A 24,074-nucleotide genomic window follows, 5' to 3' on the forward strand; every position below is an offset into this window, starting at 1 on the left:
AGGGACAGAAAAGATGTACCTGTGTTTATTTATATACATTTTTATCAGTATAGACATAGCTTAGAAATATATATAAGAAACTGATAATAGTGGTTGACTGACTCCAGAGAGGAGTTGAATAAGCTCTCCATGCCATTTATTGTTTAAAGCAGGTCAATTTTGAGAATAAAAGGAAGCATTATTAATCATTGTTCCAGAGCAATAAGCATAAACTTGTGTTGTACTGTTAAGTTAGGTATGTGACCCTCCTAGACCTGGGGCAGGAGGGTTTAGAGACTCAGGTTTTAGAGCAGGATTACTTTTCCCTTTATCATAAAATACATTGTTCTTATCCTCTTTTTAACTTTTTCAAAGTAAAAAGAATCCCAGAAAATGGAATGAATATTCAGTCTACAATGAAATCAGAATGGGAGAATGTAAAAAAAAAAAAAAAAAAAGTTTAATCATTTTTACCTTTCTATCATTATTATTAAGGAAGAAATTAAACTATTATTGTTAAGATGAAGGGTGAACCTGGGTGTTGAAACTTTTAGCTAATAAACTTACTAAGAGTGATAACAACCAAAACTTCTAAACCTAAGTAGTCCATATAATAGATTAATAGTTGTGGATTTCGAGCCATTCAGAAAGTGAACATATTAGTCACTCAATTGTGTCCAACTCTTTGTGACCCCATGGACTATAGCCCACCAGGCTCCTCTGTCCATGGACAAGAATACTGGAATGAGTTGCCATTTCCTACTCCAGGGGATCTTCCCGACCCAGAGATTGAACCTGGGTCTCCTGCATTGCAGGCAGGTTCTTTACCACTGAACCACCAGGGAAGTATTAGTGAACACAGGTGCTGTTGCTAATCTGTGGCTTTTTCTTTCCTTGTGCTTCCACTACCAGTTAAAGTTTTGGGGGCACAGGGCAGGGGGTGGGGAGGTAAGCCAAACTCAAACATCATAACTTTACAATGTTACCCAGCTGTATGCTGGTTTCAGTCACACTGATATAAAATTAGGACATAACATTAATGATTGTAACTTCAGAATTTGGTCACTTGGAGAAAATGATGTTATGTGACTAGTGAGTTAGAAAAAAAAAAAATCACAATGGCAGAAATCATAGAATGTATATTATGTTGCAATTCTTGGTCTAAGAAAATTTACATGCATTAACTCATTTAATCCTTTTATTTTTAAAAAAAATAAAACACAATGAGGAATAGGTACTGTTACAATTCTCATTTTATAAATGAAGAAAACGGAGTTTCAGAGAGATTAAGTAACTTGCTAGGTCACACAGTAATTAAGTAGTCGAGTAGAAGTTTGAACCCAAGTCAGTAATTTCAGAGCCAGGGCTATTAACCCTGATGTTACACTGCCTTCTGCATCTGGGTTGGCACCTTGGACTTAAATTACAATTCAAATCAACCACTCTATATTTTTAAAGTAAAATCAGGGCATGCAGTTGGACAATGGGTTAGTGTGTTTCGTGGATTTCCCCCAACTCCTCCCCCACCCCAGCCAAAATCCAAGATGTGAAGTTGCTGTGACTAAAAAGGATGTCACTCAAATCCTTTGGTTTCTGTTCTGTCACCAATGCTGTGAGAGAGGTGAACTATATATTGCCAAGGCTTCACTTGCTTTGTAAAAATAGGAAACCCTCCCAAGTTCCATATACTCTTCAAAATGTCCTACAGATATTGATTTGTTTTATCTTCCTAACAGCCCTATGACATGGCTTTCCTAGTCCCATAAAAGAGGAAAGCAAACTGAGGAAATTTTTGTATTGATAATTCTTTTTGCATTTTGTGTTAAGATTTAAAGTCTTCCATAGCTATGATCTCGGGAAGCAAAGGCAGAACTTGTCTTCACCTGTTCCCTCTTCCAGCAACCAAATTCTCTCTGGTTCTCTGGTCTTCCTGCCTGTTACACCCAGGGATTACTTGAGGATTTGAGAAAATCATGTGGATTAAAAAAATGGTCAAAGGAGGCAAGGTAGAAAGCAAGATATTCTCAGCAACTTGGATATAGGGTAATAAATTAAAGGAGCAAAATCAACCTGGAAAATGCTGCTTCCGCTTGGTTTTCTCCTCCTATCTAGGGTCCTTACCCCCATCTTGCAAGTACACACACATTATAGGTTAGTAGAGAGAGAAATTCTTAATGAAAGGACCATTTCTTTTAAAAATCACCATTCACAGAACTCAGCTCAGTGTCAACCTGAACAATTCCCCAAATATATTAGAACCGCAGGGATTCTATACAAAGGAAAATGAGACAGTTTCTGGACTTTGTAGCCCAAGACAGACCTGAATCAGCATCTCTGGCCTTACGGTTTCTGGCTGTGAGCCCTTGAATATGCTACTTAACATTTCTAATAAGAGTAGTTTCCTTTCATTGAGCCCAGGCTGAGGGTCAGGGAGGCACTTCACAAACTCCATTTTTAACGCATATGACAGTTCTGGCAGATAGTCGCTATTATCCCCATTGTATAGATTGTATCACTGAGGTCCTGTGAATCAACGAGGATTGCAACCAAGTTCCCATGCTCTTACCATCACATCCTCCTGCAGTTTCAACCTCTTTCCTATGAAATGGAATTAAATGATGCCATCCTTCAAAAGAATGACATGGGGCAACACAGATAACATGCCTGGTTCCGAATCAAGCACATGTGTTTACACACTAAACAGTGGCTCTTATTATTATGAAAGAAAGTAACGTGGGGGTCCATCACAGTGCCTTCAGTGCTACATGACTTAAGAGGAGGAAGCGGTTCTTTCCAACCAGAGAGGATCTCTGGTTTTTTGGTATCTGAGTGGGGCCTTGAGAGAAGAAATATGCTCGGGCTTGTGGCAATGATCGGTGAGTGTGGGAAATAAGAAAACCTTTCTAAGTGAATTTTTAAAGCACAGAAATGGAAACTGTCATGGTTACCTGTGATTTTTTTTTTTTTTTTTAATTTCCTGAAAGAACTACAAAAGTTCAACTCCCAGTTTTTGGGAGAAAAAAGGAAACCAACCATGAATTTTTCCAGGTTACTTAGGATTATAGTCTCAGAGAAGGTGACAGCCTGCCCTCTTTCCTAGGTAACACCCTGATTCTAGACAAGAGGGACAAAGACAGTTTAAGCTTCTGGAAATGAGAGTCTCCAGCCCCTTTCTCATCACCTTTCCAGTGTCCCAGACCCTATACCCCTTGAAAACGAGTGCAGTCGGCCTGCTAGTCTGGTGCCAGCTGAATCATTTACACTAAATATGTATCGATAAGTATAACAAAACTCACTTTATTGCTTATATATAAAAATGAGTGGGTTTTTCTGCCACATCTCCCTGTGAGCAAACAGATGGACTTAAATATATATATATGAAAAAGAACAGGCTCGCAAACCACAGAGATGTCAAACGTGGCTATGCTGTATAAAGCATGCAACCTAAATTTACAGAAGAGCTTGCTTTCATTTTTGAAACACAGTTTCTCTTTAAGAGCCTCAGCTGTAAAATATGGAAGAAGTCTTTTGTTAGTCACTTTCACATTTTTTTCAAGTTCAACAAAACAGATAAATACCAAGTTCAGAGTAAATCCCACAAGAGAGCTAGAGAAACAGTGAGAGGAAAGAAGGAAAGAGAAGTTGTGACTTAACAACAAAAAAAATACCAAGTCAGTCTAAGACAACCAAAAAAAAAAAAAGTCTGTGTATCACAGCCCTCCCCTTTGAAGAAAGTCTCACAACTTATTTTGCCATAGAGGAAGAAAAATGTTACAATATCTCGTGAACCAATCAGCGACGCTGAAGGCCTCAAACCAGGAAACCTTTAAAGTGTAGTATTTTAAATTGTGCAAGTGAGACTTCAGTCTCTCAGCGAGTGTTTCTTCCCTGTGCTTGCAGGATGGAAAAGCAGATGTGAAGTCCCTCATGGCGAAGTTTAACACCGGGGGCAACCCCACGGAGGAGGTCTCCGTCAACAACCGGCCCTTCAAGGTCCCGGGACAAAACTCCCCCTCAGGAGTCCAAGCCAAAAAGAACTTGTTCAACAACCAAGGAAATGCGAGCCCTCCTGCAGGACTGAGCAACGTGCCCAAGTTTGGATCCCCCAAGCCACCTCTGGGGGTGAAACCTTCTCCTGAGGAAAAGCCTGACAAGGAGCCCAAGCCCCCATTTCTAAAGCCAGCGGGAGTGAGCCCCAGGTTTGGACCACAGGCTAACTCGGCCACCAGAGACTCCGAGGTGAAAGCAGGATTTCTGAAACCTGTAGGCCCCAAGCCCATCAACTTACCAAAAGAAGATGCCAAACCTGCGTTTCCCTGGCCTCCTGGGGCTAAACCTTCACTTCCCAGTGTAAACCAAGACCATGACTTAAAACCGGGCCCCAAGCCAGGGTCAATGCCTCCAGCCCTGGAGAATGAACCAAAACAAGTCTTGTCAAAGTTGGCTGGGGCAAAAGGCAAGTTTCTGTCAGCCTCACAAGATCTGGACCCCAAGCCCCTCTTCCCCAAACCTGTCTTTGGCCAGAAGCCACCCATGAATACAGAGGATCCCCAGGAAGATGAGAGCCCCACCAAGACTGCGGCTCCACAGAGAGGGCCCCTGGTCCCCCTGGCAGCCAAGGCCAAGTCTGGCCCTTTGAAACCAGCCAGGGAAGAGCCAGAGAATAAAGAGCACGGAGGTGAGACGTCAGTATCTCCTTTTCCTGGAGTTGTTCTGAAACCTGCTGCAAACAGAGGGGCCCCCGGAGGCCTCCCAAAAAATACTGAAGAGAAAAGAGAAGATAGGAAGATGGATGCAGCTAAGAACATCTTCCTGAACAAAATTACTCAGGAAGAGTCGGCCCCTGGGGCTCCTCCTGCCAAGTTCTTGAAGACCCCTTCGAAGCTGACATCGACAGGGCCCTGGAGCCAAAATCAAGACAAGGAAAAGGGGGACAAGAATTCAGCGACCCCCAAGCAGAAACCCCTGCCTTCCTTGTTTACCCTGGGACCCCCTCCACCAAAACCCAGCAGACCACCCCACGTTGACCTGTCAAAATTCAGGAAAGCCACTTCTGGAAACAGTGAGTTCTTTTCTCCTTTGTTATTTCATATGTTTTGCTTCCCATCAGAGGGTGTTCTAGCTTCTGGGTAAAAATTTGTAACAAGGAATGATGTAACAAAATTTGTAACAAGGAATGTAACAAGTATGCCTGTGTCTATGATGACTTTTTCTTGGTGGTTTCTTTTTTCTGGTATGGGACTTCTGAAAGTGTTGAAATCCTTAGTTCTATTCTGTGAGGAAGTGCCTTGAGGGGGCTGGTTTGGGGGCTTGGGGAGGAATACATCCATTTGATTACTAGGTAGTTTTGCTTAATGATGACCATTTCATTTACTTCTTTTGTTGGATTTCATTTCTGTTGAATTTAGAGTGAGATGTGTTCCCTCTAGTACCACAAAGTCATTAGAAGGTGAGCCAGCCTCCGAGTCAAGTGGCTGAGCCCGGGGGACATTTGACTGTCACGGCTGCAGGGTGCCCTGGCATCCAGCGAGTAGAGCCCAGAGACGCTGCTAGCTCCTCCCAACAAAGAATTATCCAGGCCCGCATGTCAACCGTGCAGAGGTTGAGAAACCTTGTCACAAATGATTTTAAATGTCCACAAATTTATCATGTGTCTCCTAAGTCCAGTATTCAAAGAAGAGATGCAAAGGACTCGTGAAATGGCACTTACTGTTTTATATTTTAGCTGTTGTTTTTCAGTCAGCATAAAGTTTTCTGAACATTCCTGATTGCTTAAGTAGTACTTTAGGATAATAAGCCAGACAGAGGGACACATTATTTTCCTTCTGGGTAAATAGTTTAATTTTCTGTCAGAGATGTTATCACCCTGCTATGGCATACAATAAAAGTTGATCCTGAATGACTTGGTAAAGATTGGTAACCCTCTGAGTGATGAAAGAAGCTCACTTATGCTTGAAATGATTAAGACTTTAGGCAAAGAATGTGCAATTGTTGTTTATCGTGAGAAAAGGAAAAGGATGGTTACAAGTGACCACACCACTACTAGATGTATCTTTTTTTACTTACAAGAGTGTGATCTATTTAAAGCAATTCTGAGTATAAAGGTAGTTTGTTTTATTTTGGTCCTGTAGAAGCATTTTGCAATATGTCACTTTCCTGAGATCAGTATTCTCTATGTCAAACCACAGATTACTAATCAAATGCCCCATTAATCACTCACATTGAAACAAGTTTGGAATAACCCCATGATCATCTGTTTTCTAGAACAAGTCAGTCTTGTTCCACTTATGTCCTCATATGTCATCCATCATGTGCTAGTTCTAATACTGATCCATAACTCAGAAATGTTTGGGGTTTTTTTTTTTAATCTTCTAAAGGACGCTTTCTAATTCCCTGTCTTAATTTTTCTGTGCTTCAGGTAAAAATGAGCTATCATAACCACCATTTTGTGGCTCTGACTTCATGTCAAAGAAACTGTCCTGATGCAAAATAGAAATCCTTGAGAGGTTTCTTCCACGTCCGCCATCTTTATTTCCACCGCACTGCCTGGTTTGAATGGTGGTACTCAGATGTCTGCTGTTGCACTATTGAAATGCCAGTGAAGCCCTCTTTGGGCTCTGTAGTCCCAGCAAGGTCAGCCTGGAGCTGATTTTCAGTGAAATACAGCTTCCAGAGACTCAAGCAAAATTGCTTAGGAAGTCAAGTTGATCCTTGCCCTCTTTCTCCTTCTCCTTGCAACCCTGTCCCCATCCGGATGTGCCTCCCCACTGCTCAAGTGTCCCATGACACAGTTAAGACTCTAAATCTTCTCATCAACGTACCCCAGCTCTACCCTCTGATCCCTTGATACATATTATGCTTCAAACTGTTCCCTCTTCATCCACCTCTTCCAGAAATCAAAACTCAATCTTTTATTTTTTTCTTTTGGTGGGAGGTGGGATTCTGAATTATTAGAAAAATATTTTATGTTGGAGTGTAGGTGATTAGCAATGTTGTGATAGTTTCAGGCGAATGGCAAAGGGACTCAGCCATACGTATATGTGTGTCCATTCTCCCCCAGCCTCCCCTCCCATCCAGGCTGCCCCATAACATTGAGCAGAGGTCCCTATCCTAATACAGTAGGTCTTTATTGGTTATCTATTTTCAATATCGCAGTATATACATGTCAGTCCCAAGCTCCCTAGCTGGCTTTTCCCCCATCTTTCCCCCAAGGTAACCATAAATTCAAAACTCAATCTTCTTAATTTGAACTGACATCAAGTTGTCATCAGTATAAAGCAATCCAATTCATAACTAATTCTGAGTAACACCCCTTTACAGCATTCACAATTTTAAAAAAGCATTTAATTTTTAACTTATTTTTTAAGTAGAAATTATATCTGACTCAAAAACAACAACTATAACATGATATATAGTGAAAAGAACTTTTAGTCAGTCCCCACCATTTGCTGGGTCTCCACAGAAACCACTCTTCTAATTGCTATATTTGTCCAAAGTTTCTTTATGCTTACCCAAGCAAATATAAATACAGATATTAATCCTCTTGCCTTTTACTGAAGAAATAAAATTCAGTATGCATTGCTTTGATCCTTTGATTGTATTTTTAAAATAAAAATACAATCCCTGCCTATCTTTACACATTTTAATAAGAGGTTACTGTTGAGCTGCATAATATTCAGGTACATGGATGACTCACCTAATTGATATAACAGTTTGTATTGTTTTTAAACTTTTGCTCCTCAAAACAGTGCTGCAGAAATTAACTTTGTATATGCGTCACAAAAATGAACACTTGTTTCCTGAACACAGAGACTTTCTTAATAGTCAGGTCTGCTGACTCCTAATCCCACCACTGCTATGGTTCCATACTAAGTAGTTTAGCATTCCATTTAGGAAGGTTAAAAAAATATCAGAGTTTTAAAGTGTATCATAGTATTCAAATTAATTGAAGCTTCATCTAACTCTGTAGGTTTTCAAAACTCTAGAACTTTTTTCTTAACCTTCTACCTGATTCCTTCCTTTCCAGGTTCACGTTTAATTCCTTAAACATCTTTTCCAAATCTACCTTCCATCTTTTATCATCTTTGTCCAATATATCAGCCAGTAAGGAGACTTCCCTGGTGGTCCAGGGGTTAAGACTATGCTTTCCAATGCAGGGGGACACAGATTCAATCCCTGTTTTGGAAGCTAAAATCCCATATGCCTCACGGCCAAAAAGCCAAATCATAAAACAGAAGCAGTATTGTAACAAATTTAATAAAAACTTTAAAAATGGTCCACATTAAAAAAAAAACACCTTTAAAAATAAAAAGAATGCTTATTATTGATTGAGGACTTGTTACATATTAGATACACGCTGCTGCTGCTGCTGCTGCTGCTAAGTCGCTTCAGTCGTGTCCGACTCTGTGCGACCCCATAGACGGCAGCCCACCAGACTCCCCCATCCCTGGGATTCTCCAGGCAAGAACACTGGAGTGGGTTGCCATTTCCTTCTCCAATGCATGAAAGTGAAAAAATAAAGTGAAGTCGCTCAGTCGTGTCCGACTCCTAGCGACGCCATGGACTGCAGCCCACCAGGCCCCTCCGTCCATGGGACTTTCCAGGCAAGAGCACTGGAGTGGGGTGCCATTGCCTTCTGTTTATTCCTCCTAAGAAACCAATGGAAATGGGAATTCTACCTGGAAACTAAAGCTCAGAGAGGTTAGGGGACTTGCCCAAATCCACAATGTGACTAGGCGGAGAAATTGGTCCTGGACATTGGGTGCAGTCCTCCTGTCTCTCTGATTTCAGAGCCTGTGACCCCCTCATCACCCTCCCTGCTACTCTCCCTCCTTGAAACATAAGATATTATAAAATAATAAATCAAGCATAAATGAAACCCACAGAATCTTTATCCTTCTCTGTTTCTCTGACCTTTGGTTAAAAATTGTCATTTTTTTGTTTTGCTATAAATACCACCATAAATACCATAAATAAAATCCATGTAGACAGAGAACAGTCTGTTTAACATTATCTATTTGGAGCACAGAAATAATATATTCTTGTTAGTCATTTAAATTTGTCTTCCCAACAAAGTCTAATTGGAATTTAGTATTCATACTCTATCAGTTTAGTTCAGTTCAGTTGCTCAGTCATGTCCGACTCTTCGCGACCCCATGAATTCCAGCACGCCAGGCCTCCCTGTCCATCACCAACTCTCAGAGTTCACTCAAACTCATGTCTGTCGAGTCGGTGATGCCATCCAGCCATCTCATCCTCTGTCATCCCCTTCTCCTCCTGCCCCCAATCCCTCCCAGCATCAGAGTCTTTTCCAATCAGACAACTCCTTGCACGAGGTGGCTAAAGTATTAGAGTTTCAGCTTTAGCATCAGTCCTTCCAAAGAACACCCAGGACTGATCTCCTTTAGGATGGACTGGTTGGATCTCCTTGCAGTCCAAGGGACTCTCAAGAGTCTTCTCCAACACCACAGTTCAAAAGCATCAATTCTTCGGCGCTCAGCTTTCTTCACAGTCCAACTCTCACATCCATACATGACCACTGGAAAAACCATAGCCTTGACTAGACAGACCTTTTTGGCAAAGTAATGTCTCTGCTTTTGAATATGCTATCTAGGTTGGTTGTAACTTTCCTTCCAAGGAGTAGCATCTTTTAATTTCATGGCTGCAGTCACCATCTGCAGTGATTTTGGAGCCCCCCAAAATAAAGTCTGACACTGTTTGCACTGTTTCCCCATCTATTTCCCATGAAATGATGGGACCAGATGCCATGATCTTTGTTTTCTGAATGTTGAGCTTTAAGTAAACCTTTCACTCTCCTCTTTCACTTTCATCAAGAGGCTTTTTAGTTCCTCTTCACTTTCTGCCATAAGAGTGGTGTCATCTGCATATCTGAGGTTATTGATATTTCTCCCGGCAATCTTGATTCCAGCTTGTGCTTCTTCCAGCCCAGGTTTCTCATGATGTACTCTGCATAGAAGTTAAATAAGCATGGTGACAATATACAGCCTTGATGTACTCCTTTTCCTATTTGGAACCAGTCTGTTGTTCCATGTCCAGTTCTAACTGTTGCTTCCTGGCCTGCATACAGGTTTCTCAAGAGGCAGATCAGGTGGTCTGTTATTCCCATCTCTTTCAGAATTTTCCACAGTTTATTGTGATCTGCACAGTCAAAGGATTTGGCATAGTCAACAAAGCAGAAATAGATGTTTTTCTGGAACTCTCTTGCTTTTTCCATGATCCAGCGGATGTTGGCAATTTGATCTCTGGTTCCTCTGCCTTTTCTAAAACCAGCTTGAACATCTGGAAGTTCACGGTTCACATATTGCTCAAGCCTGGCTTGGAGAATTTTGAGCATTACTTTACTAGCGTGTGAGATGAGTGCAATTGTGTGGTAGTTTGAGCATTCTTTGGCATTGCCTTTCTTTGGGATTGGAATGAAAACTGACCTTTTCCAGTCCTGGGACCACTGCTGAGTTTTCCAAATTTGCTGGCATATTGACTGTAGCACTTTTATGGCATCATCTTTCAGGATTTGAAATAGCTCAACTGGAAATCCATCACCTCCACTAGCTTTGTTCATAGTGAGGCTTTCTAAGGCCCACTTGACTTCACATTCCAGGATATCTGGCTCTAGGTGAGTGATCACACCATCGTGATTATCTGGGTCGTGAAGATCTTCTTTGTACAGTTCTTCTGTGTATTCTTGCCACCTCTTCTTAATATCTTCTGCTTCTGTTAGGTCCATACCATTTCTGTCCTTTATCGAGCCCATCTTTGCATGAAATGTTCCCTTGGTATCTCTAATTTTTTAAAGAGATCTCTGGTCTTTCCTATTCTGTTGTTTTCCTCTTTTCTTTGCACTGATCACTGAGGAAGTCTTTCTTATCTCTCTTTGCTATTCTTTGGAACTCTGCATTCAGATGCTTATATCTTTCCTTTTCTCCTTTGCTTTTTGCTTCTCTTCTTTTCACAGCTATTTGTAAGGCCTCCCCAGACAGCCATTTTGCTTTTTTGTAATTCTTTTCCATGGGGATGGTCTTGATCCCTGTCTCCTGTACAATGTCATGAACCTCCGTCCATAGTTCATCAAGCACTCTATCAGATCTAGTCCCTCAAATCTATTTCTCACTTCCACTGTATAATAATAAGGGATTTGATTTAGGTCATACCTGAATGGTCTAGTGGTTTTCCCTACTTTCTTCAATTTAAGTCTGAATTTGGCAATAAGGAGTTCATGATCCTTATCCACAGTCAGCTCCTGGTCTTGTTTTAGCTGACTGTATAGAGCTTCTCCATCTTTGGCTGCAAAGAATATAATCAATCTGATTTCAGTGTTGACCATCTGGTGATGTCCACATGTAGAGTCTTCTCTTGTGTTGTTGGAAGAGGGTGTTTGCTATCATCAGTGTGTTCTCTTGGCAAAACTCTATTAGTCTTTGCTCTGCTTCATTCCATATTCCAAGGCCAAATTTGCCTGTTATCCCAGGTGTTTCTTGACTTCCTACTTTTGCATTCCCATCCCCTATAATGAAAAGGACATCTTTTTTGGGTGTTAGTTCTAAAAGGTCTTGGAGGTCTTTTTAGAACTGTTCAACTTCAGCTTCTTCAACGTTACTGGTAGGAGCATAGACTTGGATTACTGTGATACTGAATACTCCCTATAGCTTAACAATTACTTTTAACAAACTATATAACACATCGCAATAGAATTTTTCTCAATTGAATGAAGCTTCAATACAAAATAAATATTTTATCTATACAAAATGACCCATATTGTAGATCTATTCTGTTACTTACTTGTAACCATAGCTTGAATATAACCTGTTACTTTTCTGAGCATGGGATGAATAGTTTTTCTTTTCTCTAGAATCACTGAAGGTACAAAAGCCTAAACTTAAAAAAAAAAAAAACAAATCCAAATATCAAAATGTTCTCTGAACTAACCTTTTCTCTGGTTCCTTTTGGTTCCTGAGCTAGCAGTGAAAGGCCTTCCTCCAAGACACCAATGTGTGTGCCTCACAGCAAAGTGTGAGTTGTTAAGGACCCCTAGCTTGACTGCAGGTGTGTATATAGGGGTTAATAAAACCTACCAGGAAACATTCAATCCAACCCTTTTTCTGGTCTTGTTTTTAAAGCTAGAGAGAAACTAAAACTCATCTTTCCATATGTTAGTTTTAAGAATGATCAGCTCAGGGACTTCCCTGGTGGTCCAGTTGCTAAGACTCCATTCTCCCTGTGATAGGGGGGCAAATTCCCTGGTTGGGGACCTAGATCCCACATGCCACAACTGAGAGTTTAAATGCTACAACTAAAAGATTTTGCAACAAAAATCAAAGATCCCTCATGCCGCAACTAAGACCCAGTGCAGTCAAATAAATAAATATCAAAAAAAAAAAAAAAGAGAGAGAGAGAGAGAGAGAGGGAGAGAGAATGATTCCCTCATCATCTTGACAACTGAAGGGGTAAGGCCAGGGTGCCAGTGGGCAATAACCAAGGGCTAATGAGGTGGCTGACCCACTCCCTCTCCATTTGTGTCACTTTAACTAATCCATTCTGCACTAACTTGGAACCAAAAGGTGCTTAGGTTATTTTCATCAGCAAGTCATTTGTTTCTAGGAGGGGCAAGATTTTCCATCACAGACTCTGAAACTCTCATGTCTCTTCTCTTTCTCTCTCCTTTCACGTGTATTCTCTTAAAATCACCTTATTAGATTGTATATTTGAAAAATGTTTAACATCAGTGTGTGTTGATCCTAACCACTGCATGAAAAAGGATTCAATGCTCAAGCACATTTAAGAAGTGTGAGGCTGAGTGGGCCCTTAACAGCAGGATTTCCTCAAGCATTATTACACTGCTTTGCGCTTGGAATCTAAGAACAAGGTACCTAAAAACATCACAGGACAATTCCTCTGAAACATCACGCTATTTCAGAACACTGAAAAAGCTGAATCAGATACTATGATCTTCTCATTCTTGGTCTTTCCTCTCCAAGGTCTAAACCTCTTTTGTTCTTCTAAAATAAACCAGCTCCTCAGTCTAATCCCTATTCTCTTGAATAACCTATTCCATGCTGTATTATAACAGCATGCTTTGGGTGTTTTTATCCAATATTTTTAACACTATTATAAACAATCTTCCTGGTCTTTGTTTTTATATCCTGGCATATAATTTTGCAGTAGAGAAATATGAAACCCACCCTGAACTCCCCTTTTTGAAAATGACTTGCTTTTCTGTCTGGATTCCCAAAGGAATTTCTGTCTTTACTAAGGTTTAAAATTTAGCCAAGATGTATCTGTGTCAGTCATTCTATCACCAGTATTTTCTGAGATAATATTCCTCTTAGTTCTCAGAGATTTTCTGGTCCATGTACATGGAGGGGTCATCACTTCTTTTGATCTAACTCATGGATGAAAAATACGTCTACTTTAATCCAGTGTGATAAATGTTTCTTCCCCTCAGAGCTGTGATTTGAGTTCTGAGTATTGCTTTTCATCAGCTCACTGCAAAATGAAGGTGAGCTGTGCCGGTCTTAAGGGCAGTCTTTGTGGGGAACGTGAATGCGGTTCCATTTTCTGATATCTTGTTTAGAGCTTGTGCTCAGGCGAGGCCAACCATAGCAATTCATTTCCCACTCTGTCTCTGGGAAAATCCTGTTGTGGTATTTAGGGCTTCATACTATAGATTTTGCCTTGACCTTCCCCAGGCTATTCATTCCACTTCTCCAAGCTGGCGTGTAGGGAGCATCCACAGATTTCCCTAGAATAACTGTCTCCCCTACCACCACCACCAAGCCATCTTGCTTCTGAGCCCACATAACAAGTGGGAGGCCTCACTTGCCTCCTGTGGCACCAGACTCTTCTGTTTCTTCCCTTAGTCACTAATTTTTAAAGTTTATTCAATGAAGTTATTTTCCTTTTCTTGTGCAGTGGCTGCAACTGAGTTTGGGAGAATATTTATCTTGGCTTATTTCATTTTTCCTATTTGGTAATTAGAAGAGAGACATCCTGTAAGTCCCTCCCTCATTGTTCAATACCAACTAAGTATTTCAGCTATAATCCAGGAGTCAGCAGTATTTCCAAAGGGACCTTGTGAAGTTCACCCCTTGGCAAGACAGGCAGCAAGATGACAGAAAGGAAACTCATGTGACTTTGAGTGCCTACGGAGAGCTTTGTTGTGGACCCTCTGGACTGGGCTCACTGGTCAGGGACACTTGTATGACCACTCCCTCCTACCCCACACCAAGTCTCCTATTCTGGGGAGTCTTCAGGACACAATCAAGAAGGGGTGAGGGGGCTACCCGATGGAGGCTTCCCTCAGACAGTTGATGGCGTCTGACCTCTACCAACTACAAAACCCTGAGAGCAGTCATATTTTAAGCCTTAACATCCAATCAGTTTATATTTAGACTAAGAGAGGAATTGAATACTGGCTAAGAAGATGAACCAGGAAAAGGAAAAGACCACCCGGCTGACTCCTGGGGAAGGCAGAGTCCCCCTCTCCAGGGTCACTGTCACCACTAAAACTCCCCTCAGAATATTGACGTTCCTGTTTTCTTGCTGGGGCATCTAAATTCATTTGGCCATCAAAATTCATTCTTAATGGCTCAGGCACCAGCTAGTCTTTTAATATTAATTTTGACACAATTATCCATTCTTATCATTTAACTCACAGGAAAGTTTCCTTTCAGTGATAGTCACCATGCCTGTAAGACAGACTGTTGCTTTTCCTCATTATGAGAAGAGAAATTTCGGTAAAACCCACTTTGGAGCAACATGCCATGACTTACCCTGATACAATAATTCTTCCTGTGACCAAGGGGCAGAAATTGGCATATTTTAAAGCCACTTACAAAGCAAAATATGGAAATATTGCCCAATCAACTGGTATTATATTAGCATTCACGTAATATATGTGCTAGATCAGAAAAGCTATGGCCACTTATAACATAAATGAATATATTGTTTTATAATGACTGACTGGCTCACTTACTCTTAAAGTATGAAATGCGTACAAAATGATTTAATATATAACAAATGTGGTCAACAGTATTTAATTCTTTAAATAAGCATGCAAAGCTGTTCAGAGAGTAAATCCTAAGAGTTCTCATCACAAGGAAAAACTATTTTTCTATTTCTTTAATTTTTATATATATTCCATGATGGATGTTCATTAAACCTATTTTGGTAATCTTCTCATGCTGTATATGTCAAATTATTTTGTTGGACTTCTTAAACCTACACAGTACTGTATGTCAATTATATTTCAATAAAATGGGCAAAAGTTAAACATGCAACCCATAGAGATAAAAGCAATAAAATGAAATTGCAATTTACTTGAGGACAGAAGGGGGTAACAGCTAAAAGTCACATACAAATATATATGAGTCTCATAATCAAATACCTGAAAGCTTTTCCTTAATTTCAATTGTGCTTGCACTTTAAAAAGTTTTTAAAAACCTTAAATAAGAGGATTGGGACAAACATACATTCAGTCCATTTACTGGACAAGAGATCTTTTGCTTCATATAATCTGCTAAAATAATTTCCAATCCAAGCCAAAGAAAACCCTTTTTATTTTTTTCAAAGAATTGGAATTTCATGATATTCATTTGCCATTGAAGGCTCCTTTTTAACTCCCGATAATAGCTATTTTTGAATATGATGAGTTCGAATGCAAAAAATACCTCTTTGTGCATGTAGGTTTTAGTCTTAAAACAAAATGAATTAACTTTGATAACACAAGAATAGCTCCAGAAGAGCAAAATACGCCTCAGGAGCAGAAATCCAGCTACTTGATTTTGTAAAAAAATACCTGAAAATACTTTATCCTTTTATTAATAGAGTAAGCATAATCGACTGAGCGACTAAAGTGAACTGAAGCACAATCATGATGGTTTGGCATGGCTCTAAAGCACAGAGAACTATCTAGAGCAATAGATTGTTTTTCCTACATATGAGAAACAAAAAAGAAAAAAAAGTCCATACACTGGAGAATCCAACTGCTATATTAACTAGTAAATATGTAGGCAAGAAACCTATTTCTCTTCCATTTAAATTGCCACTAAAGAAAACAGGTTATACTTCATGTTGTCTGGCAAAGCACAGGTAGAAAAAAACACCCAAAGATGCTATCAAGAAAAAGTAACCGAAGATGAGACATCTGTTGTAGAAAAAAACAATCTGTACAAAAACCCATGTGAGGTTTTTCTTTCCCCAAAGTAAGAACTTGCATTGTAGAATTAGCTGTTTGCATTTGTTAACAGAAGTCCGCATCTCTCTGCAGCTGTGTTCCTGAGCACCACAACAGCTCTTTTGGCCAGCGTGCTCCAGGCAACCGGGGCAGGTGTTTCTCCAGGGACCACAGTGGGTCTGTTGAGGTAGAGAGGGGCACAGGGAAGTTCTTGCCACGTAACCACCCGCCACTCTCTTTTCTTGGTTTTCTTTTCTCAGAGCAGTAAGATAGCTCATCTGATTTTCCGAAGCAACCCCTGTGGTGATTGGATTACTGCAACCAGGCAGCTAAAAATCTGTCCCCGTAAAGTGGCAAAGCAGATAAATATCACAGAGATCCGAGGAGTATTTGAGTGTCTGTTCCCCTCATCTAGAATGAAAGTTGTTCAACTGTTGTTAGGTGGGAAAAGAAGCTTCTAGGCATTACTCTAGTAATGCCCAAAAGAGTCCCTCTCAGTGGTTTGTTTTTAAACCCTACAATAGTTCCTATTTCTCTTCCAAATTGTCACCTTAAACAAGTTGAGATACATCATGTGTTCTCAGTTATTAAGGGTCTAGTCTACAACTTCTCCCTGTTCTCCAGTCTTTAGCTTCTTGTTCATCTAGATGGGGTAAGAAGGCCACACACACACACACACACACAATATAGACTTGACTGGCTCCTCAGCCATTTTCTTTCAAAAGCTGTTTTATATGGAAGGAATTTTAGGCAAGTCTATAAAATACGGTTCAGTCGTTCATGTTACTCTCAGTTAAAGAGGATTTTGTAGACCAGATAAAAACAGTTTGACGAGCAGGAAATCTCATGCTTTAAGAAGCTGTCTTTGATTCCTCTGAAGACTTGAGTTCTCAGCCCTCAAGAGGAGGAGTTAGTCTGCTCTGGCTGAGTGGCATGCAAGGTTTCTAGATCACTATCTTCTGCTGATCTCTATCTACCACTTAGGAACGCCTGCTTTCTCTACTAACTGAGTGATTGTCTAATAGTCCCTCTGTTTGAGTGAACATAGTTTCTTAGGCAGTGCAGCCTGCTATTACAAAAATATCATCAATTGGTGACTTTGCAACAACAGACATTTATTGCTCACAATTCTGGAGGATGGAAAGTCCAAGATCAAAGCACCAACAGATTCAGAGTCTGGTGAGAGCCCACTTCCTGGTTCATAAGTGGCTGTTTTCTCTCTGTGTCCTTACATGGCAGAAGGAGATAGAAAATTCTCTGGGGTCTCTTTTTTAAAGGCATTAATCCCATTCACGAGGGTTTCACTCTCTTAACCTAATTACCTCCGAAAGTTTCCAAGTATCATCACAATAGGGATTAGGTTTAATGTAAATTTTGGAGGAACACAAACATTCCTCTGCCACTCAAATTTGCAAATGACAGCCCACCACTCCCCCAGCCATCAGCTTCCCTCCTATTTTCTTGCTTTGTTCTTCATTCTCATCTTCTAAGCTGTTTCCTTTTAAAAAATCTTATTCTTTTCTATCCCTCTCCACCATCAACACAAATCTCTTTATTTTGGGGACAGTGAAGCCTGGGGAATAAAACCTGCAGAAAAGCTGAGATTTATGGAGGCATGAGGCTCAAGAGGTGGCTGAATTCTGAACTACTAAGAAAGCATGGCTAAATACATGCGTCAATGTGATTTTGAAATGGAAAAGCTAAAGTAGCAAATAAAAGTTTCTAACATGCTCCTGAAAAATCTGGATAAAGTTCATTCCAAACGCCAGCCTAGGTTTCATGGACAAATTTAATGGTCCCCACAGAAGATAAAGGAATAACCATGTGACCTGAATTCTCAAGGTCATTTCTTGCTTTAAGCTCCTGAGTCTAACTGGGATCATTTAGCAACTGCCACCCTGACCCTGTTCCATACCGCAACACCCAAACAAGACCTGACTCTTTAATTTTCACTGTGAACCACTCACTGAAGGCAAGAGTGTGCGTGAGTGACAGACTTCAGTGAAGGTGTATGGAGGAGTTCACATGGCTAGAGGTGTAAGATGGAACTTTGGCAACCATCATTCTTCAAAAGCAGCTGGGCATTTTGCAACTCAGTCTTCTGTCCCCACCACAGTGACTCACCTTCTTTCTTTTCCTCACTTCTTTGACTCCTCTTTCTCAATGGCAAAGAAAAATGAGAATACTCTTTCCATTTTCTTATTCAGAAACGTTTAGTTGTCTCTAACCCGAACCCTGGAACTCAGCTGGGGTCTTCTCTTGCACATAAGCAGGAGTTCCGTATTCAAAGGCCATCTCACCGTCTCTTGTGAGTGGAAGGAGTTTTCAGGAAGGGATGGCCAGGGGTGGAGAGAGCAGAAATGGTTTTATTTTATATTGCGGTTGATACGCATTTTATTACCAGAAAAAAAATTGATGATGAATAGAATAGATCCAGGAGAGTTTGGCTGGTCCTCATAGAAGTACAGGAACTGAATTGTTCCAAATAGTACTATAGTCAGTCAGGTTGTTTTATTCTTTTGTCTACTTTCAGTGTCTAATAACCAGGGATTCTTTAAAAATTAAGAGTGCTGGAGAGTGGTTTTCTTCTATCAGATCTGAGATTTGCAAGTTTTCAGACTTTTGCCTGAATTAAAATGTTACGAGGACAGCCATGGAAACCTATGTCCCTTACATGTCTTCCAGATCATTGTGACACTAAATGGGTCCTAAAGAAAAAGGTGACCAAAATGGATAGGCGTTCCAATCAACAGTGGATATGTCATATATTCAGAAGAAGCGAAGAGACATCAAAGTTGGGTCTTGGTCCTTAGGAATGCCCTTGAAGCTTCTAGTTCAAGAAGCCTGAGATGGAACCCAAGAATCGGAATAGTTATCAACATTACCAAGTGGTTCTGTTGCAAGTTGTTTCTGGGCCACAGTTAAGATATACTGCTGTTTATGAGAACTGTTCCAGTCGGGGAAGGGTAAAGGGACTAACGGAAGAGGAAGGATTTCTAAGCCAGAGGTATTTTCCTGTAAACAAAAGGAATATTGAAACAATGAGATATTAGGATATTAGAAGTTAGTGATTACATCAAAACATGGAAATGACTGAGTGATCTGTTTAAGTAAACAAATAGTATCCAAGTGTTGATCTTAAAAATTTGCTTGGTTAGGGAAAGTGAGAAGTTGCTATTCAAATATCTACCATCTAGGTGGCTGGTACTGGAGTTTTGAAAGTCCTTTGCTGTATCAGGCATTAACCTGTGTGTTGCTGGATGACAGAGATATCCAGCGGTGACTGGGGGTTTTTGGAACCCTCAGGAGCTTCAACTAGTTAGGCTGTTTTAAAGGCTGGTGGTTAAATCATACACACCAGCTGGCTGGTACACCCCGGCTGCCAGCCAGCCTGGAGGAGGGCAGTGTACCCCCACAGAACACCTGTCATCAAGGACTCTTGCCACGTGCTCCCTCCATCTCCTTTCTTCCTTTTTTCTGTTCTCAATTCTCTTCTCTTTCCGTTTCTTTTCTTCCCTCTGCCCCGCAGTGGCTGTCAGGTTAACTCAGCAGTGTGTTTCACATGCCACTTATAGTTACTATTCATCAAATTAAAAAACCTTATTTAACACTACTGGTGGTATGTGTGTGTGTGTGTTCTAGTCACACTGACTCTTTGTGACCCCATGGACTGTAGCCCAGTCTCCTCTGTCCATGGAATTCTCCAGGCAAGAATACTGGGGTGGGTTACCATTTCCTACTCTGGGGATCTTCCTGATCCAAGGATCAAACCCGCATCTCTTGCATCTCCTGCATTGCCAGGTCTGTTTTTTTTAACCACTGTGCCACCTGGGAAGCCCCATTGGTGGTACTCAAGGCAAAGGGAAAAGTGCAAGTGCTCAGACAAAGAGACTTTGGAAACCTGAATAACTGTGTATCACTGTAAGAACTATCACTATATCGATTCTGGCCAGAATAACAGGGGAGCCTACAGTCCTGCCCAGGGTGGCCACACTGGTTTCCTTGGGAGATCTCCATGCTTGGAGATTGTGGGGCCCCTCCACTGAAACTGACCAGGAGGGCCAAGGGATGAGCAGAGTTAAAAGCACTGGGTGTTTCTATGCTCTGAATCTGATTAGTGCCCAAGTGCAACTGTACTGGCCTAGCTACCCCTCCTTGTGCGTGCTGTGCATGCTAAGTCACTTCAGTCATCCCTCACGACTTTGTGGGACCCTATGGACTATAGCCTGCCAGGCTTCTCTGTCCATGGGATTCTCCAGGCAAGAATACTGGAGTGGGTTGCCATGCCTTCCTCCAGGGAATGTTCCTGACCCAGAGATCAAACCCATGTCTCCGTGTCTCCTACACGGGCAGGCGGATTCTTTACTGCTAGCACCACCTGGGAATCCCAGTTACTTGCCTTATCTGTTAATAAATAACTCATTGCTTGGTAACAATGTTCATCTTTTTCTTTGCCAATGTTTAGTATGTTAATTTGCTACTGCTAAGTTGCGTCAGTCGTGTCCGACTCTGTGAGACCCCAGAGACGGCAGCCCACCAGGCTCCCTGTCGCTGGGATTCTCCAGGCAAGAACACTGGAGTGGGTTGCCATTTCCTTCTCCAGTGCATGAAAGTGAAAAGTGAAAGTGAAGTCGCTCAGTTGTGTCCGACTCTTATCAACCCCATGGACTGCAGCCTACCAGGCTCCTCTGCCCATGGGATTTTCCAGGCAAGGGTACTGGAGTGGGGTGCCATCACCTTCTCTGAGTATGTTAATTTCCTAACCTTCAAAATAAACCTATGTTCACATAGAATTTAGAAATTTAGCCAATGCAAAAGAAAACTGAACGTTTGTCTTAAAATAAAGGATGTCTTTCCTCTGTAATGCTGTTTTAGTTGATGTTCAAAGCCATGCAAATTTGGAGACAAGTTGTCTCAAGTTTTCATGCTACAGACAGATTCCTGCTCTTATAAGCCTAATGAGAGAAGGAAAGGGTAGATGTGGCATGGAAAAAAAAAAAAACACAGATTTTTTTTCAATCTTGTCACTGTATTTTTGTAAGCTGGAAACTTTCTTTTTAATCTCACTGTTGAAGTTGGTACATGAGCTTACAGAAAACACTCTGAATACTCTGTGATCTATGAGAAAGTGAGATGTATTCTAAAGACAGTAGTGCTTTTTTGGTTTTGAAAAATGCAAGCGTTTACACAATTGTTTTTCATCAGGGAGAATTCAGAGCAGATGATCTGTTGCTAGAGACTCAGGTCTAGTACAAGCTCCATTACTTACTGTGACCCTAAGGAGGGTTCTTAGCTTCTCAAGCCTCCAGTTTTCTCATCTGTTAATGGAGATAAGAAATCAATTTTGTGTCATGGGATTGTTGTGAGGATTCAATGAAAAGGTGTAAAATATACTATTAAAGTTCCTGGTGTGTTGAGGTCCTTTAATGGACCAGAACCTGGTGGTCCGGAGTCAACCAATAAGAAAGTAAAGGAGAGAGAAAGAGGCTGATACTCCTTGGTTTACGCAGAAAGCCAGTAAAGCCCCTGCACGGGGATTGCTCTGTTCACGAAGGCCTCAGGCGCCCTCTTGATGGGGTGAAGGTGCAGAGCGCCTTCTTGAGAGGGTCTTAGAAGCCCGGGCAGGAAAGTGAACTCAGAGAGCCTCTGCGCTCCAGGGGATCAGCCTGAAAAAGAGAGGGAGAGAGAGAGAGAGAAAGACATGGGGACCAGAGCTCTGATGGAGCACAGGTGTTTTAATCAACATGGTGTGGGCATATATACTGTCTTACATAGTAGTTATTCTCAGCAAAGATAAAGATTAAAATTCCAGACTTACAAAACACAGGCGATCCATATTAAAGAGAGAGATTTGTAAATAATCACTTTTACCGTATGGTTCACAAGAAGGAAGAGGGTACTTATGACTGTATAGAAAAACTAATGAAGGAAATGCCTGGATTCCTCAGTCCCAGGAAAATTCCTGAATATTCAGGAATTAATAAGGAACAGAGAATTCCTAACAGATCCAAAACAGCACACAAGAAGCCTCCTGTTAAATGCTTCCTGACACTGGTGTATTCTGAAGACTCAGATCATTAACAGCAATTTAATTACATTTATTAAAGGAGAAATGAAGATAATGTTCAAATAAAGACCTCATTGAAAAATAGATGAGTAATAGATGGCAGCCATCAGCAGTCACCTCGGGCATCAACCAGTACTAATAAGAACATCATCCAATTGTTGCAGACTTTAAATCACTTTTTATTTTGTTTCAATGCAACATGCAAGATTTTCATTATCACAGTCTTAACTTGGTTCTCTTTGAGATGCAGTTATCATCCTGCATCCAAGTATTGCTGTCTTCTAGGTGTGAGTTCTGGGAGAAGGCAATGGCACCCTACTCCAGTATTGTTGCCTGGAAAATCCCATGGATGGAGGAGCCTGGTAGGCTGCAGTCCATGGGGTCGTTAAGAGTCAGACACGACTGGGCGACTTCACTTTCACTTTCATGCATTGGAGAAGGAAATGGCAACCCACTCCAGTGTTCTTGCCTGGAGAATCCCATGGACGGAGAAGCCTGGTAGGCTGCAGCCCATGGGGTCGCACAGAGTCGGACACGACTGAAGTGACTTAGCAGCAGCAGGTGTGAGGTCTACCATTTGTTCATTACAGAGTCCTCCTTTCTTGGTGTTGGCTTTTCTTGAATTTGGGGAGATTGTTTGTGCACAGGTTGGTAGTGGAGATTTAGTTAGACTGCTGTTTCTGTTTGTGCAGCGGGCTCTGGGGGAAAGACAGAGTTCAGTGGAATGAGGGTGTAGCTGAGTGCTGGGGGACAGGGCCTTGATGGCTTGTCTTCACCAGGACACCCCTTTCGTCCTGGGTATTGCACCTCGGGAGCTCTGCTCAGCTTCTCCCACCCAAGGACTCCGTTATTGTTCCCATGATTTCTGGTCATACTTATACTGCTTCATTCCCTCCAGGTACTCCCCCAAAGGCCCTTCTAGCCCCCAGAAATCTCTGTCTTTTGAGCGTAGAGCTCTCTGACTCTTTCGTAGCCCTCTCTCTTGTGGTCCATTTGAGCTTCTGTTTCTTCTTTAAGTAGATCTCTTCTTCAAATCTGTGTTTAGGGATTCTTCATGGCTTTTAGGGATTTCTCACGGCTGGTCCATTGGTGGATTTACTTTCTTGCTTTACAGTATGTTTACAGTTTCTTTGTTTTCATCAATAATCTTTTCCACCATTTCTAGAGATGTGAGGTGAGCAGAGGTGCTAGGGTGGGTAATCTACCAGCCATTTGACTAGGAACGTTTAATCATATATCTAAGGGGAAAACGTTAGTAAGCCATTTAACTGTCGTAAAGCATCAAGATCAGAAAAAGCGCTTAACGGGCTGTCTTAAAAGAATCATCTAAAGTTTGAATTTACACAGTGTAGAAAACAGTGAAAAATGCAACCATCCTCACGTGTTTATAGTATATATGTGTCAGTGTAGAGCTTGCACCTGGTAATAATAAACGACAACCATCTTAAAAAGATAATTGTTTACCTGGGCTTTTCACTTCTTGAATTATGTTACAAGAAAAACAATGTTTACATATAATGAGTACTCTTCCCTATTTATAAGGACTTATAAGATCTAAAGAAAGAGCTTTGAAAAATGTATCTGAGCACCTTAAAGGGACACATAATTCATTATTTGGCATTGTAAAAATTACATAGTCTCAAAAATGGATTTTTACTTGGATTCCAGACTTAAGGTATAAATGCTAACAGTATATAATCCAGAATCCAAGTTAATTAAAGCTGGGTCAAAATTGTTTTTATTTGAAGTGCTTTCCATTTACTTGGGGGGAGGGGAAATCATATAAATTAAAGTCAAAAGATGCCCATGGGATAAAAAGTAATTAATCTTTGATAAGTA

At 41.0% G+C, this 24,074-nt stretch overlaps 1 protein-coding gene across 5 annotated transcripts in view; it reads left to right on the forward strand.

Annotated features, from left to right (window-relative positions):
* Positions 1-24,074, forward strand: part of FYB1 (FYN binding protein 1) — a 174,248-nt gene that overhangs the window by 68,953 nt on the left and 81,221 nt on the right. For all 5 annotated transcript variants that reach the window (XR_011562440.1, XM_070774733.1, XM_070774734.1 and 2 more), the window contains exon 2: positions 3,880-5,041. Coding sequence is in view for 4 of the 5 variants with exons in the window: in XM_070774733.1 (XP_070630834.1) it covers positions 3,880-5,041 (1,162 nt within the window). In the remaining variant the exon portion in view is untranslated. The remainder of the gene's footprint in view (positions 1-3,879; positions 5,042-24,074) is intronic.

Source organism: Bos indicus, chromosome 20, assembly GCF_029378745.1.
Source record: "Bos indicus isolate NIAB-ARS_2022 breed Sahiwal x Tharparkar chromosome 20, NIAB-ARS_B.indTharparkar_mat_pri_1.0, whole genome shotgun sequence".
In the NCBI taxonomy this organism is placed as follows: domain Eukaryota; kingdom Metazoa; phylum Chordata; class Mammalia; order Artiodactyla; family Bovidae; genus Bos; species Bos indicus.